At 44.3% G+C, this 15774-nt stretch overlaps 1 protein-coding gene across 1 annotated transcript in view; it reads left to right on the top strand.

Annotated features, from left to right (window-relative positions):
• The first annotated feature begins 352 nt into the window (after window positions 1-352).
• Window positions 353-15774, top strand: part of dacha (dachshund a) — a 130289-nt gene continuing 114867 nt past the window's right edge. The window contains 1 exon segment of the mRNA XM_090186985.1: window positions 353-964. Within this exon segment, the coding sequence (XP_090043111.1) occupies window positions 483-964 (482 nt within the window). The 5' untranslated portion in view covers window positions 353-482.

Below are 15774 nucleotides of genomic sequence, written 5' to 3'. Positions count from 1 at the left end.
AACGATGTCGTTCGTGACTATAACGTTTGCCTATCAAACTTCACATATTTTAGGGTGTGTATCAATAAGAGTAAAACACTTGAATTCAGGTCTTAATTGTATAGAATGAACCCCAAAAGTCAGTAAGAAGTTATTCTCGAGTAACGGGGTGGCTGTCAACAGAAACCAGACCCTCCAACTAGGAGACCTGCCAATCATGCTCAAAGGACCAATAGGATGCTCGCGCGTAAGCTGGTGTGCTTCTCGTTGGTGGTTGGAGCTGCCACTCGAGTTCTCAGTGGGCTGGCTAATTGAAACAGTGAATCAGATGGTTCTCATTCTAGCCACCGCACTTGTGAGATAGGTAGTTAGTTGCCCATTGCCGACTATCCGACGGGAGCGAGAGTGCATGTGAAACAGCAAGAGAAAAGATTGAGCGAGAAGTAGAAACAAAACGTAAAAGGTGAGACAGAGAGTGAGGAAAATAAGAAACTTAAGAAACTATGGCCGTGTCAGCAACTCCGCCGGTGCTTTCCCCAACATCTAATCCGGGGTCTGGCAGTTTATTCCGCTCCGATCCGCTGTATACAAGCCCAGCCGAGTCCCCGAGACTGACAAGCAGCTTGATCAACTCTTTCATCAGCAGCGGAGGAGGCGGTGGAGGAGGAAATGGAAACGGCACAAGCGGTAATAACGAGTGCAAAATGGTTGAGGTGCACGGGGTCAAGGTAGCCTCGTTCAACGTGGACGGTCAAGAACTCATCTGCCTGCCGCAGGTCTTCGACCTCTTCCTGAAACATCTGGTCGGGGGTCTGCACACCGTCTACACCAAGCTGAAGCGGCTGGATATATGCCCCGTCGTGTGCACGGTTGAGCAGGTTCGGATTCTGCGGGGGCTTGGGGCTATTCAGCCCGGGGTGAATCGCTGCAAACTCATCACCCGCAAGGACTTCGAGGCGCTCTACAACGACTGCACCAATGCCAGGTTAGTTGCGTGTGTTTCGGTCACTTCATTTCTCAATTACCCGTTTCACTCCGAAACCCCGAAAGCAGAGCATAAACATGTGAATGTTACCTGCGCTGAAATAAATAAATAATACCTTCATTAGAAAAATGATAGTTAGGATGCTATATTATTACTAAGCATCAAAGTATTGTGCAAAGTTAGTTCAGTCATTGACAACTTCTGTACCACTTCACTCTCTCTCTCAAACACACACACACACACACACACACACACACACACACACACACACACACACACACACACACATACACACACTGACCTATCTATCTATATAAGTATAGGCTACAATTGTTCCTTATCCGTTTTATAGACAGAGAAGTATGAGCAAAGTAGTTTAGTTGTTCATAACTTCTACCTCCCCCACACACACACCTATCAGCCATCCGCCTAAAGCAACCACGTTTAACCCCCCTAGCAGCAGCTCATTGATGAATCATTTATGCAAAAGCACTAGAGATCATGTATTTTCCACATTATTTTGCAAAGAGGAAAATAACTTTTCATTCCATAGCACCTCATCTAATTCTGTAGAACTCAACATGATTGTTCAGAATAAGAATACTTGTCAAAGTGTTTGGCCTACATTAGGAATATGTCCCTTTCACTGTCCCATAAAGAATATTCTGTTGTCAAACTGGTGTAGCCCACTTTTGTCACCTTCAGTGTGCTGCAACATACTTTCCCTATCAAGCTTCATGGCGACATGAAGCCTACTGCATGATCGTCCGTTTAGAATATTTATTTGGGACTTTCAGTGAGAAGAGTTGTACTCTTATAGTTTGTCAAAGAAAAGTCTCACTATTCTTGATAACCGTGAGGACGGGAGTATGCAATTCCAGTGTCTTTCAAGAGCAGTAGAGGAAATGTTTTTGTCGTATCTGAAATCCAGCTCCTTCAGTTAAAATCCTAAAATCTAACTGACTGGGAGTTTATATGAGTACTTTACATATCATTGCCATGAGCAGCCAAACATTTGTGTCCGCTTCTCCGTTGCTAAATGACTGTAAATTAAACGGACATTTGTGTCTCTCCATTAGGCCCACTGCCAGTGAGAAAATAGAAATACAAGTAAGGGTGATGAGAGAAGTTTAATATGTGGATTTCACCTAATGAGGCTGGCTACACTTGTCATTTGGTCGCTTTATAATCATTCATGCATGAATATTGATTTACAGCATGGTGACGCACGGTTTTTATATTTTATTTCTGTCACTGAATAATAAATACATATTTCTGTGTCAGTTAAAGCGGGACAAACCACGCAAAAAAATAAAAAAAATAAAAAATGTTTTGAGTCATCTCTCCTCTCCCTTTCCCCCACCAATTGATCTTCAACCCGCGCACGGTGCTGGCTGCGGCTGCAGATGTTGCTTGTGTGTTTAATAAATCAATGGGACAGATCTGAATGAATCACCTCGGATAGATTCTCTGCTTGGTTTGATGTCTAGATGTTATTCTTAGCTTGTTATCATGACAGATGCATTAGTGTTCGCATACAATGTCATTGGAGGAAAATAACAAAAAAAGGGACCAGTGCCCTCCTTCCCTAAGACCTTTAGCATTCCCGAACCTCAGGGTTTTTTTTTGCTTCATTGTCTAGTTGAACATAATTGCAACTTTTTTTCTCTCCAGCACAGCTCCCCCGGCTACAGCGACAATAGGGCATGTTGATTATGCACGACAAAAGAGGAGGCTGACAATTCAATACAAAGACAGGATTTTCACATGTGAAAATAAACATGACAAAAAGTTATCTTGATAAGAAGCTGGACCCTCCTATGCGCGTCAGGGTTGCTGTAAGAGAAGGCACAACTGATGATTGGAATTAAGTAACGATAGAATAATAATAATATAGACTATTAATAATAAAGCAAAAGACTAATACATTTGTAGATAAGTTTTCATATTGTGTGTCCCGCTGTCACAACACACACTGAAGTTATTCACTCGGAAAATATCAGCAAAAATACCTTATAACAAGTAATATTTTCCAACCATATGATTTCATTCCCTCTTCATTAATTATTCAGTCTAAATTTACTTTTTTGGCTTGTTTTCTATTTCACAATATGTCAACAAATCGTTATATAGCATCTTGACCATGACAGTGAAATCAAATATGCTTACATTTCTGACGCATTTCCGCGTCATGTGTCAATCGGGTGAGACTTGTCAGTTAAGCCAAGTCTGACATATTTTGATGGGAGCGGTATTGATTACAGATAAAGTCGACAATTGTCCAGTAGGAGGAAGCCTATAGGGCAGGCTATTGACTTCTATTTTTTTTGTGCAGATAATTATAAGACATTTCAAGGTTTTCAAAGGCAGTCTCTCACTTTGACTGCATCCAAGTTAACTAAAATCAGTATTTGCAAGAGGCTATTTGTCTACTTTATTTGACATACTTTAAAAAGTTAAATGTATGATTTTAAAACGTCGGTCTTACCCATACCTGATATAGGCCTACTTTTCAATGAAACATCCAGTTGTCAGGAAATGAGTTTAATATTATAGTATGGAGCGCATGGAGAGGATAAAACAATGTGTAAAATATGTCCTCAACACAGAGCTAGGCTACACACACACACACACACACACACACACACACACACACACACACACACACACTGACACACACACTTTCAATTGGAGATCATCTCTGTCGGGGTTATGTTTGGTGAGGAATATTGATGATATTTTGCAGAGCGATCACTGAGAGATGGGGAGAGGCAGAGGGATGGTGGGAGAGGGGGAGGCGGGAAGATGTTAGTATTTCCAGATGGTCAGTTTGGGCAAGATTCGGTAATTAACCTTTTAGCCACCCCCTCCCCATACAATCCTCTGGATCTATTATTAGGTTCGACTTTTGAGCTAAATCAATCTGTCGCACTCACATCTACCCACGAGAGAGAGAGAGAGAGAGAGAGAAAGAAAGATAGTGGAAGCCAGAGTGATATATTTAAATATTAGCCTATTCAGTTGCATTCTTTTTTTTTACATTTTGGATTACAAGTTAACTGGTCAATAATACACTGCAGTGTGGAAGTTTATAGTGTTGGCTATGTAGCCCTACCGCTCACTTCACAGACATTGCAGCCGCTGACTGGTAATGAAATTGCCTCAGCAATAGGCTGCAAGAGAATTGAATTTGCGCCCCGGCCTTGGTGCTTTACAGCTAACCCGCCTGCGCGCTCATCGGAACGCTGTTTTTATAGTCAGATTTAAACATCATCCACCGTCCCACCACCAGATGGGTTGTAACTAATGTGTGCAAACAGGCCTATCCCGCCTCCTTTTATTTTGTCGAAGTGAGGAGAAAGGGAGGGAAGGAAAACGTGCGCATATCCTTGTATTACCCGGCCCGTGGACGCAGGAAGCCTGTGAACGGGAATAGGGGATAGACTCATCGGGAGATACCAGGATAGTCATCAAAACTTCTCGACAGAACCTTTAGCACTGACACGGGCAATTTGAAAACGGGAAAAATGTTCAAATCAGCAAAGGCAGCACTTAGAGGGCTCCTTTTATGATATCTCAGCTGCAATTGATCTCCGGGTTTTCATTGCGTTCATTATTTATTAAAAATAATTTGCAAGCTAAACATAACGCTAAACTAGTTTGCACTTGGGGAATGCACTTAGGAAATTGAATGGAAATTACATTAGAGATGAACATCTGCGCTGTTTTTCCACTCTCTGTTTACGGGCGAGCGTTTCTTCTCTCTCTTAAGGTGTATTGGATTAGCCATTTACAATTTTTTGAACCGAATGCAGATGACTGTGAGGGACAGGAGATAGCTGCTGAGGAGAGAGCAGAGGTCTTTTAAACATTACTCTTCTAAACGAGATGAAATAGGCTCCTCGAGGCTCAGTGAGGCATCAACCCATCACCCCTAATCATACATTTTGGTTAGAAATCAATGAAAAGTTCACTTGAATCATAATTAATGATAAGCTTATCAGTTTTTAGAATGCCAAACGGAATGAGCTTCTTCTTTCCTTATTTGAAAGTCATTAATCTAGAAAGTATTGCTTTAATTCCCCGGGATGCCCGGAGGTCAGATCTTACATCGCATAACAAGACAAACTAATGCAATTTAAACATTACACATCCCAGCTGCACATTTTATCACCACTTAAGGTTTCCTAATAATTTTTTTACAGATCTGATTTTCTGCATGATGGTAATCTGTGTGGTTAAATGTGATGGTCTGAATTTCTTGGTCAGCTCTATTCTTAATTGAAATAATAGTGGATGAGTTGACATACCTTGGCCAAACCACTGTCTTTTCCTTTGCTGGTGTCTGTCTTTATGAATCAATACATTCTTTTTTGTGTGTGTGGTTCTGTAGCCTGGGCCCCACTGTGTCCTAAACTGCATGTTGAAGTACAAAAACTTGTGTGTGCTCCAGCTTCATTTTCGTCATCTGCCTAAGTTTGTGTGTGCGTGTGTGTGTGTGCGTGCGCGTGTGTGTGCGTGTGTGTGCGTGTGTGTGTGTGTGTGTGTGGAGGTGCGGTTGTCAGTGTGTGTTGGCCAGTCTCACTGGTCCATATGGACAGCTCCCTGCCTGTAGCCTAGCCCTGGGCAGCGGTACCCCCGGTCGAGCACGCCACCCAAGACACCCCCGTCTCCTCTAATCTCCTCAATCAGCAGTAAGATTGTCACTCTAGAACCACCGCCGCTCCTTAATGTCAGCCATAAATTATACACCGGCTTCTTTTTTAGCTTGATTTTATTACATATCTGCTCCCACTGGCCTTTCTACTTTAAATAATAAATTAACCCCGCTTGATGTGAAGAGTGGCCACCAAGCGCTGTCAAAGCTCTGCGCTCTGGAGAGACCAGCCTCATGAAATAGTGAATGAGTGCTTTTTGTTTTTCTGTTTAGATGGCATTTAAGCATGGCCCCCTGTTCATGTCTCTCTCCTGATCATGCATGCATGTGCCTTTGTGTGGTCATGTTTTTGGTTTCTCTCTGTGTGTGTGTGTGTGTGTGTGTGTGTGTGTGTGTGTGTGTGTGTGTGTGCGTGCGCGTGTCGGTGTTTTGATGCCTGACTGCGGGCTCTGAGTGTGTGAGTGTTTTATTTCCGACTGACCGACAGCCAGACAGCTGCCCGGTGCAGGCTGCGGTGGCTCCACTTTCACACACAGGAGACGTGGGCTGTACTGGGCCTACAGTTGCTGCAGAGTTACGCAGGACACTCACATTAGTCTAGATAATAGGGGGGGGGGGGAAAGTATTCACTGTGTAATGGTCTGGCTGCAGGGCTTCCTGGTAGTCCCCTACTTGACTAATGTAGCTATAGTAATAGTTCCATTATTCAGTTTAAGATATTAGTTGTGTCTGTGAAGACATGCTTAAACTCTCTGGCACCCATTTAAAATGTTTTTTTTTTTTTTTTTTAAGGTAAAGTAATTAATGAAATATGATCATTATTATTGGGTTAATTGAGAAAATAATTTAGTCATACCCCCCCCCCCCCCCATGTCCTTTCAAAAAAACTTTTCTGTGAACATTACAACATCCCGACCTTTCCCCATGAGAGATTTATGGCACTCCATTGTAAAAGCAGTGGTTGAAATACTCAGATAGTTTTATGACTGGGGTTAGCTTGCCGCGAGTGAGTGAGTGAGTGAGAGAGAGAGAGAGTGTGTGAGAGAGAGAGTGTGAGAGAGAGAGAGAGAGAGAGAGAGAGTGCGTGGTGTGTCTGAGAGAACGCTTCCCGAGGTCTTTTAAAACAACCTGTGGCCATGCGATATCTCATGAATGTTGGCGCGCCCCTGTTCCAAGCCACAGCCCTTTAATAACTAGTCCTATGCGTAACCAATGAATTAGAGGCAAAGCAAAGACACATGAGGTCAATTAGGATGGAAAAGTGTTACTACGGTCTCCACACATGGACCTCGTGCACTGTTATTGGAGCGTTGCTTCAGAAGTAGTAGTCATAATCACGAGCTGTCACTAATAATATTTGTTTCTGCTACTATATAGTACACGAGTTTCATAATGATATATATTTTTTACATTGTAAAATGTTCTTTGTAGTTTTTCCAGACAATGAATAGAAGGTGAATATGCAGTTGAATTGGCCTGAGCCTGCTGAGGGTGGAGAGGTGGAGAGCTGAGAGCGTCAGCATTTATGAGGACTTGATGTGAGACGCATGTGAGAGATATGTCTGTGCCTATCTGTTTATATGTGCATGTGTTTGTATGTCGATGTGTTTTCATGTGTGTGTGGTGTGTGGTGCAGTATGTTGTGGGTGGTGTATGTTGGTGGGGGTGGGTGGGGGGGGTAAATGTGACAGATGGAAGAGGCCTGTCAAGTCTTTGGCTGGGGGAGAAATGACATCCACCTTCTCTACCTAATGTAGGAGACCAGAAAAAAACCTGAGCCCACTGGTGTCATTTTGACTTTGGGCAGATCTCCTTCCTGGGCTTAATGACACATCTGCAGCCGGGCTATATTTATTACAGTCATGTAGAATAAAATTGATTGTCTCCTAAAATTAATTTTGGGTTTGCCTCTAGCAGTGCTTTAATGGAGGACACTAGGCTCCGTGCAGGAGTATTGTTTAATCACTTTAATATCACAGCCCCAGGACAGCCGAGATAATTGTACAAACGAACATAGAAATATGTATCTCTAACTTTTATGATTGAATTATGCAAATGACTCATCTCCTGCCCTTCCAAGCACTAATCATCTAATTAGGAGTGATGTTTTAAATGGTTGTTTTTGGACGGGGATACGGGAGAAGCAGGGAGCAGAAAATTGAATGTGACGTTAAAATCGGCACAGTAGTTTGTACCGGGAAAAGCTGGTGTTTTCCTATCCCCCTCTCTCTCTCTCTCTCTCTCTCTCTCTCTCTCTCTCTCTTTCTCTCTTTCTCTCTTTCTTTCTCTCTCTCTCTCTCTCTCTCTCTCTCTCTCTCTCTCTCTCTCTCTCTCTCTCTCTCTCTCTCTCTCTCTCTCTCTCTCTCTCTCTCTCTCTATTGTGTGCTTGGAGTTGTGGGCTCATTAGTGGAGTTTTGTAAGACATTTTACGAGCTTGATACTTAAGACCCTTAATCTTTAATCGTTTTTTTTTTTTTTTTTTTTTTTTTTTTTTTGCAGTTTTGATTAATTGCGTTCCTGCTCAGATGATTTCCTTTGACACAGAGCTGTTGGACGTGCTGGTGTGGACGCAGACAGACCGAGGCGTGCGGTGCAGTGCTCTGCTGCTGCAACTCAATGCAGTTGAAGAAATGCGAACGAGCGTCCCAATTACACAGATGAATATTTGATGATGTGTTTAGCGGTGTGTGCTCTTTTTCCCCTCCGTGCCTAGCAGCTGGTGGCCCCTAAGCAGCTGACTCTGGATGAGAGGAAGCGAGAATAATAATGGTAGCCATGCAGACTCAGGACAGCAACAGAGCCCCCAAAGCTCTCGCTCTGAGTTCTCTCTCTCTCTCTCTCTCTCTCTCTCTCTCTCTCTCTCTCTCTCTCTCTATAAATATATTTTATATACATATATATATATATATATATATATATATATATATATATATATATATATATATATATATATATAAACAACAGATAATCCGAACAAAACGCAAAAGCCCTGTGCCTCCCTCCCTCTGTGTATCTGTGTTTACATTTGTCTCATGAACCTCTGACATCTGGAGGCAATAACCCAGGGTCCTACCTCCTGTACTGCAGGGCTCCACGTCTCCATTGACGGGGTCACCTGAAGAGCAGCAGCCCCCGCGCCCCCTCCCACAGAAACACTGTCAGTCTGGCCATGGGAACCCATGGAGAGGACCACGATATGTTTTCAATCAGCGGCAGAATTTAGATCCGATGACTGAATTGTGAATCGTAAATGTCACGGTGACCCCGTCCCTTTTTCATCTTGATTATTGCTAGGTGTTGCGTCCTCTTCGTCGTCCTGCTCCCTAAGAGCACGTGTGATGTGTTATGTTTGATGTTGACCTGTGACCTTCAGAGAGGAAGTAAGTCACCTCGCGTGTGTGTGTGTGTGTGTGTGTGTGTGCGTAGCACTGTATGCATCTACTAAACATACCAATATGGAAGCATGAGGAAATGGAATGCCTGATTTGTTGCTCTGATTGACAGTGGACAAAAGTGGTCCGGAAAACCTGATTTGTGAACATTTCCTGATCCTGCTGATCACCCAAATCACACAGGTGGGGAGAAAGTAGTGTCAGGGGCTAGAATATTGAAAGGACAGAAGGTAAGAATGAAAGAGGGAGGTAGAGAGGGATGGAGGTAGGGAGGAGGAGTGAAAAACGTGCTCGGTGTGCCTCTTTTGGTTCGGGTTAGATCAAGAGTAGCTCTGGGTATGTGATGACATCATTGCCAGTTTTCATGTTCTTGCGGGATCCTTGAGGGATTTATCCCCCATCTACCCAGAGAAGCCTGGGTCCAATTACTCACTGAGAGTGCCCTGCCTGGGCCGGCCCGGCTGGCCCGGTGAAAACACATGGCTCGATCCATCCGGAAGCCTGTTTCAAAGCACTTCAACCGCAACACCAACCACATCTTGGAATTTAACTTATGAGGCGGATACCCTTCTCCTAAACACACATCTTTAAACATCCTGAAATGTAACCAAAACTCTCCTTTGTGTTTTCCGCTAATGACAGCATTAGTGCCTTGAAGGGGGAGATACGTCAGTTTGTTATGTGGCGTAGTCTTTGTGGTCAGTGTCCGCTATTGTCTGTGCAGTGACTGAAATGTGACTAAGGGCTTTCAGCTACTGGAGTGATTGCAGGGAGAGATCTTATCTTTGCTCTGTAAGGTGAACCTACTGCACTACTGAACTCCCTGACGCTCCCCACCTCCCACCCAAACAAGAGACTCCTCTATAACTCCTACAAAAGGCAACACTGGGCCTAGTCCAATTAGTTTGTTTTTTTCATCCATCCCTATTTTATTTAAAGGAGTGTTTAGGGGGGGTCTATATGGGCGGCTTAAAGGAAGGCTGTTACTCCGCCTTTTAACTGAGATCCATCCGTCTTCCCCAGAACCACCTCACAACACGCTCTTTTTCTCCCTCCTCTTTGGTGGGGGGCCATTACAAGGTAGTGTGCGCGTTTCCATTTGCCTACAGTAAATAGACTGTCGGGTGTCTGTGGGAAATAAATATATCGGGGCGGCAGTCTTTTAAAAGGCAACGGGGCCGGCGAGGAGAAGCCTTTAAAGCAGAAGGCTGGAGGATTGATTTATCTCCTGCGCTGTAATGACTGCAGATGTGGATCTGTTATTCTAGATGAGCAGTGAACTTGATGAGTTGATAACGTGGGCCGGGGCCCAGCCTGCTTTTAATTACCGACCAGGAATGTATTGGTGCAGGCTGTTGATTTAGAGGTGAGGGTGACAGATACAACCCCCCCCCCCCCCCCCCCCCCCTCCACTCTCCCTTTCTACTGCGCTGGGTAGGTGACCTTGCCTCTCTCTCTTTTGTCTCTTCTTGACAGAGGCAGTTTTTAAATGGCTTCAGTCAGATCAGAGTGGAGCTGAGAGGAAGCGTGTGTCTTTCTGGTTTAGTCAGGAGTAATCTGTCTCTGCTGCATGTCTCCATGCTGCTTCTGTACTGTACATTTCACGATCTGGTTAAGATCTCTGTATCAAATCCTTCCAGCGCTCATCTTGTCCGTGTACAGCATCATGACTGGAAGCCCCCCACCTCCCCGATGCTACCCGACCACCCCACAAGGGCAGGGAATGAGAATGCTTGATGGAAGTTCACCCGGACTCCTTGTGTTCTCCATGTTTGTTTCTGTGCCACTGTGTGATTCCCTGCAGAATGAAGGAAGGTCTTTTTAATGAGAGGAGAAACAGGGGCCCCTGCGTGATTGAAACCATGCAGGAGAAATGTTAGTAACGCTTTAAATTGGAACCACTAATGAAGCAGGTTATTTAGATGTTTATTTGTTGTTGTGACTTCCTTGTCTTTAATAGCCCCGGAGAAGATGAGTGTTGGGATGGGGCTGCAGCCAATCCGATAGAGACTTCACAGCACTCCCACACCACTCCCCGATAATACCAGCCAAGGAGGTTGTAACTTTGGGAAGTCTGTGTATACTCTAAACACGCTCTCTCTCACACACACATGCAAACAAACAAACAAACAAACACACACACACACACACACACACACACACACACACACACACACACACACACACACACACACACACACACACACACACACACAATATACGACGCTTTCACAAACGATACTCAATTGCAGATGCAGTATCAGTAGGATACTCTTACCTTCCACCTCAATGTTGAGAGAATATGGGTGCCATTTCACTAATGTATTGTGAGGTAGCTTCACGTCATCACACAGTTCCACACCTGCCCCTGTTCTGCAGTCTAAACAGCAGTCCCCCTCCCCCTCGGAGGTGGGCGGCAGCCTGAATAGAACTAGGCCTCTCAGTGAAGATATCCCCACAATGTAACCTGATCAGCTACACGCTTTTATCTCACTGAAAGCCTTTCTTTGGAGAGGTCAGTGTGTGTGTGTGTGTGTGTGTGTCTGTGTGTGTGTGTGTGTGTGTGCGTGCGTGCGTGTGTGTGTGTGTGTCTGTGTGTGTGTGTGTCTGTCTGTGTGTGTGCGTACGTTTGTGTGTGTGTGTGTGTGTTGGCTGGGGTGGGTAAGGTTGGGGAGGAGGGCACCCTTTTATGAAAACAATCAGGCCCAGTGAGGTTTCATTACAGGGTAATGTCTCACCAAATTGTTCCAGGTAGTTAAAATGAAATGAAGTGAATTAGTGAAACAGGGGGGAGAGAATGCAGAACGCTTTATTGCTTTCCTTTGAAGGCACAATTACAATAATCTCCTTCAGCGTCGTGTCTGCCTTGGATAACATATCAAATAGGAGGTGTGTGTGTGTCTGTTTGTCTATGTGTGTGTGAGGTCAAGGGTTACGGTGTCGAGTGTATTCCTGTGTCTCTCTGTGCACTGTGTCGCAACGTCCAATGTTGTTTCGTGCCTCGCTGTCCTCTGTTTTTTACCCCTGTGTGTTTGTGGAAGTATGAATGTATATTTATTCATTTATTTTTATTTCACCTTTATTTAACCAGGTAGGCAAGTTGAGAACAAGTTCTTATTTACAACTGCGACCTGGCCAAGGTTAAGCAAAACAGTTCGACACGTACAACAGCAGAGTTACACATGGAGTAAAACAAACATACAATCAATAATACAGTAGAAAAATAAGTCTATATACGATGTGAGCAAATGAGGTGAGAGAAGGGAGGTAAAGGCAAAAAATATATATATGTTCCACAATCTTTCTTGTGATTGTGTTAATGTATCATGAGAGGAATCCTCAAGTAATCCAGCTGTCTAATTTTGTTGGATATCCACCTCAATTATTGTTTTTTGAACCCTGCATTCAAACAAATGTATAATATAATTCCTAAAGAATAATACAAATTGATGGTATTCTGTGGTGTAAATCATTATTTCAGAGCATAACAGGAAAGACCAGGGAGTTGCAGGTTCATGTTCCCTTACATTGACTTTACCAGCCCAGTTCTGTAAGAGAAGACAGTGAAATAAAATAGTATGTGAAGAAGATGCTTCTTTCCATGACGACAGCCGAGGCTCATGACAGATGTCCTGTGACACTCTCCCTGCCGCAGCAGGGCCTTGTGGGTAATGGCAGGGTCAGGTTTTTGATGTTTTATTGAAAGATCACTCCGGCTGCTCTGGCTTTGCACCGGACCGTAAATCAGACCCATCCATGGAGGGCTGTCCTGTCCCGCTCCGGCCCCGCCTTTGCTTTATGTCATTCTGGGGCAAGAGGGGCCAAAGAACCCGTCAATCAACCTCTTCCCCAATCAGAGGCAGCTCGTGTCAGGGACGGGACAACCGGGGGCCCAGAGTAGCGGATCTCACTATCTCAAGCATTTGTACCTAGCTAAGGAAACAGGATTGACTGTGTGTGTGTGTGCACACATTTGTGTGTGTGCCGGGCTGCCTGAGACTAGAGCAAAGCAACTGGCGGAGGAGTACTGCTCTGTTTCTGCTGTTATGGGCAGCCTAGCTATGTAGAGAAGATGCTTTTTTGCATCCTTAAGTGTCCTTGTATCCAAGACCTTTGAAATGTTTGAATCCTTCTTAATGTAATGTATTTTATGGATTCAAATAAAGTATTTAAAATGTGTGTGTGTGGGTGGGTATGTGGGAAAGTGTGTGTGTGTGTTGTTCAAGCAGGTGGTCCCTGTCCACTTTAGAGTCTTGTCTTCCTCGAGAACTGCTGAGACGGCACCATAGCCATCATTTCCCCCACCGCTCCCCTTCAATGGCTGTTAATGAGTGAGTTGATGTAGTTGAACATTTAGTTAATAAATATGTCAGACTTTTACCACTCTGTTTTTCCTCTTCCTCAGCCCCCCTTCCGCCTTCCTCCCGCATGTCTGTCGCACACTTTCTCGGTATGCTGAGAAATTGCAATTAGTTTTAGATTTACGCTACGATGACAGACAGTGGTATATAAATAGAGGTTAAACACACAATTTACATATTAATTTCATGATTCATTTAATCAATGATTTATGTGGATATAGATTGCTTTTAATCCCTTCAAGACAGCGGTGTTTTTCTTCTCCTCTGCTCTTCACCAAGCATGACAGAATAGAGTGGTTTGCTCAAGCACTCTCTATCTCTCTCCCTCTGTCTTTCTCTCCCTCTGCTGTTCAGTGACTTGGAGAGGAATGTGAGTCGAATGGCTCCAAACGGCACTCCTAATTGGTTTAATTTTTCAGCGTGTGCACCAGTCCTGACACTCGCTTATGGAACGCCATTCCTCCGGCACGCTGTGATCCTCCACTCTCCTCGGGTCTCTCTCTCCCTCTCTCTCTCTCTCTCTCTCTCTCTCTCTCTCTCTCTCTCTCTCTCTCTCTCTCTCTCTCTCTCTCTCTCTCTCCCTCGCTCCCACTATCAACTACGCTCACTCGTTGACGATCTTCAAGTCTCAAGCCGAGAGACGTTAATAATGAAGTAATCATCACAATCGTTAAATTGATGATAATGAGGACCCCAGTAATAATGATTGGTGGCAGCGGTTGTGTGTTCATAACCAATCTCTCATAGCTCTGCAGAGCACTGTAATTTAGCCATGATTGAGATGCGCTTTGAATCCTCGACTTGTTCAATTCGGCGGCCTGAAGGAATTCAAGTATTACAGATGGAACACAATATTCCATTTTTTTTTTTTGGCATTAGCATGATGTTGTCAAGCATTGGTTTTGATGACAAGAGGCTATAAGCTTCTCATCATTTATGTATGATTAGTAACCTGAAGTAATGTCGCCGCTCCTAACTCTAGGGTGGTTTTGATTTGTTCGGAGGGCGCGGGAGAAGATTTGGGAGCCTTCAATTCAGTGCACTCTATTCCCCCCCCTATGTGTGACCTTCGAACCGGGCCGCGGAGAGGCCTCTTGATGTTTATTCTCTGATCCTCCACTCAAGTCCGATCAATTGGGAGCCCATTTGGACACTGGCGTTTAAACGAAAGCCAGTCTCACAGCACAGCCAAGCTCTGCCTAGCAGGCAGGATCTTTATAGCCTAATGACCGCACACACGAGGCCCAGATTCCCTCCTCTCCACGCACCTCTGACATTTGTTCCCGGGAAATTATTCATACTTTATCTTGTGGAGATGGAAGACTGTGTTTTTTTATTTTTATATATCAGGACAACAATTGGATTGTGCAGTCGGGGAGAAAAAAAAATGGTAATTGAGTATTTTATCAGACACTTCCGCCAAACAGACTTTTGTAAGTCGTAAATGAAGATTAAAGCTCTTGTTGGCAGAGAAGGAACAAATTGGAATGATTTATTATTGGTGACATCAATATGTCACAGCTCTGGAAACAGAATGAGGAGAAGGGGAGAGATGCTGAGAGAGAGAGAGAGAGAGAGGGAGAGGGAGGGGAGGGGGAGGAGGGCGAGAGGAGGAGTGAGCTAGCTGCTCTCTCCGAGGAAGGTAAATAATGTGCTTTAATTATTTGCCCTCCGAAAGACACACAGACAGGGCTGTTGAAAGGCAGCAGGGCTGATACTGTCATAGGCTGTGCTTTAGGGACGCTGTGAATGTCCCCAGAGCTAATGGAGGTGTGTGTATGACCCAGGCGGCCTTAGTCTCAGCCCAACGTGGTGATGGGCATGGCAGGGACTGATGAAGACACAGTAGGGAGGGGAACCAGGTAATTGGGCTGTGTTAACCTCCTCTGCCTCCTCATCCATCTAACAGGTGTCGGAGCTTTGTTATCAGCGTTGTTGATATGAGAAGTCAGTCCATTTGTCATTCAATCATTTAATCAATCAGCCAACCACTGTCACTCTGGTTGGGCTTTATGGATGGCGTTACATTGCCAGTTGTATTCGGAAGATAACGCGCTCGACGGTTTGGCCGGGACTTCTGTGATTGAAATCAAAGAAGCATAATCATTGGAAGTGGATAACGTGGAGAGTCCAACTGGCTGTGTTTTTGACAAATGCCCTTGTCAGAGGTGCTGTGGTGGGGGGACTCAATAAGCAATGTACCGTTCATGCCTGTACTCTAGCGTAACTTCTACCTCAGAACTGTGCACAGTACAAATGCAGTTCTGTTTTTTTTTTGTTTATCTGCTTTCCGTCATTTCACCAGACAATGGTTCATTGCTATCTTCTATGTTCGGTGTTTTTCAACCACAAGGGATTTCTGAAGAAACTGACTAGATTCAACGTTAAAGTTGTTGCATT

Source organism: Oncorhynchus mykiss, chromosome 10, assembly GCF_057628025.1.
Source record: "Oncorhynchus mykiss isolate SJ-2025 chromosome 10, ASM5762802v1, whole genome shotgun sequence".
NCBI lineage: Eukaryota > Metazoa > Chordata > Actinopteri > Salmoniformes > Salmonidae > Oncorhynchus > Oncorhynchus mykiss.
The sequence above is the reverse complement of the archived record's forward strand: the minus strand, read 5'-3'. Positions and strand labels throughout refer to the sequence as shown.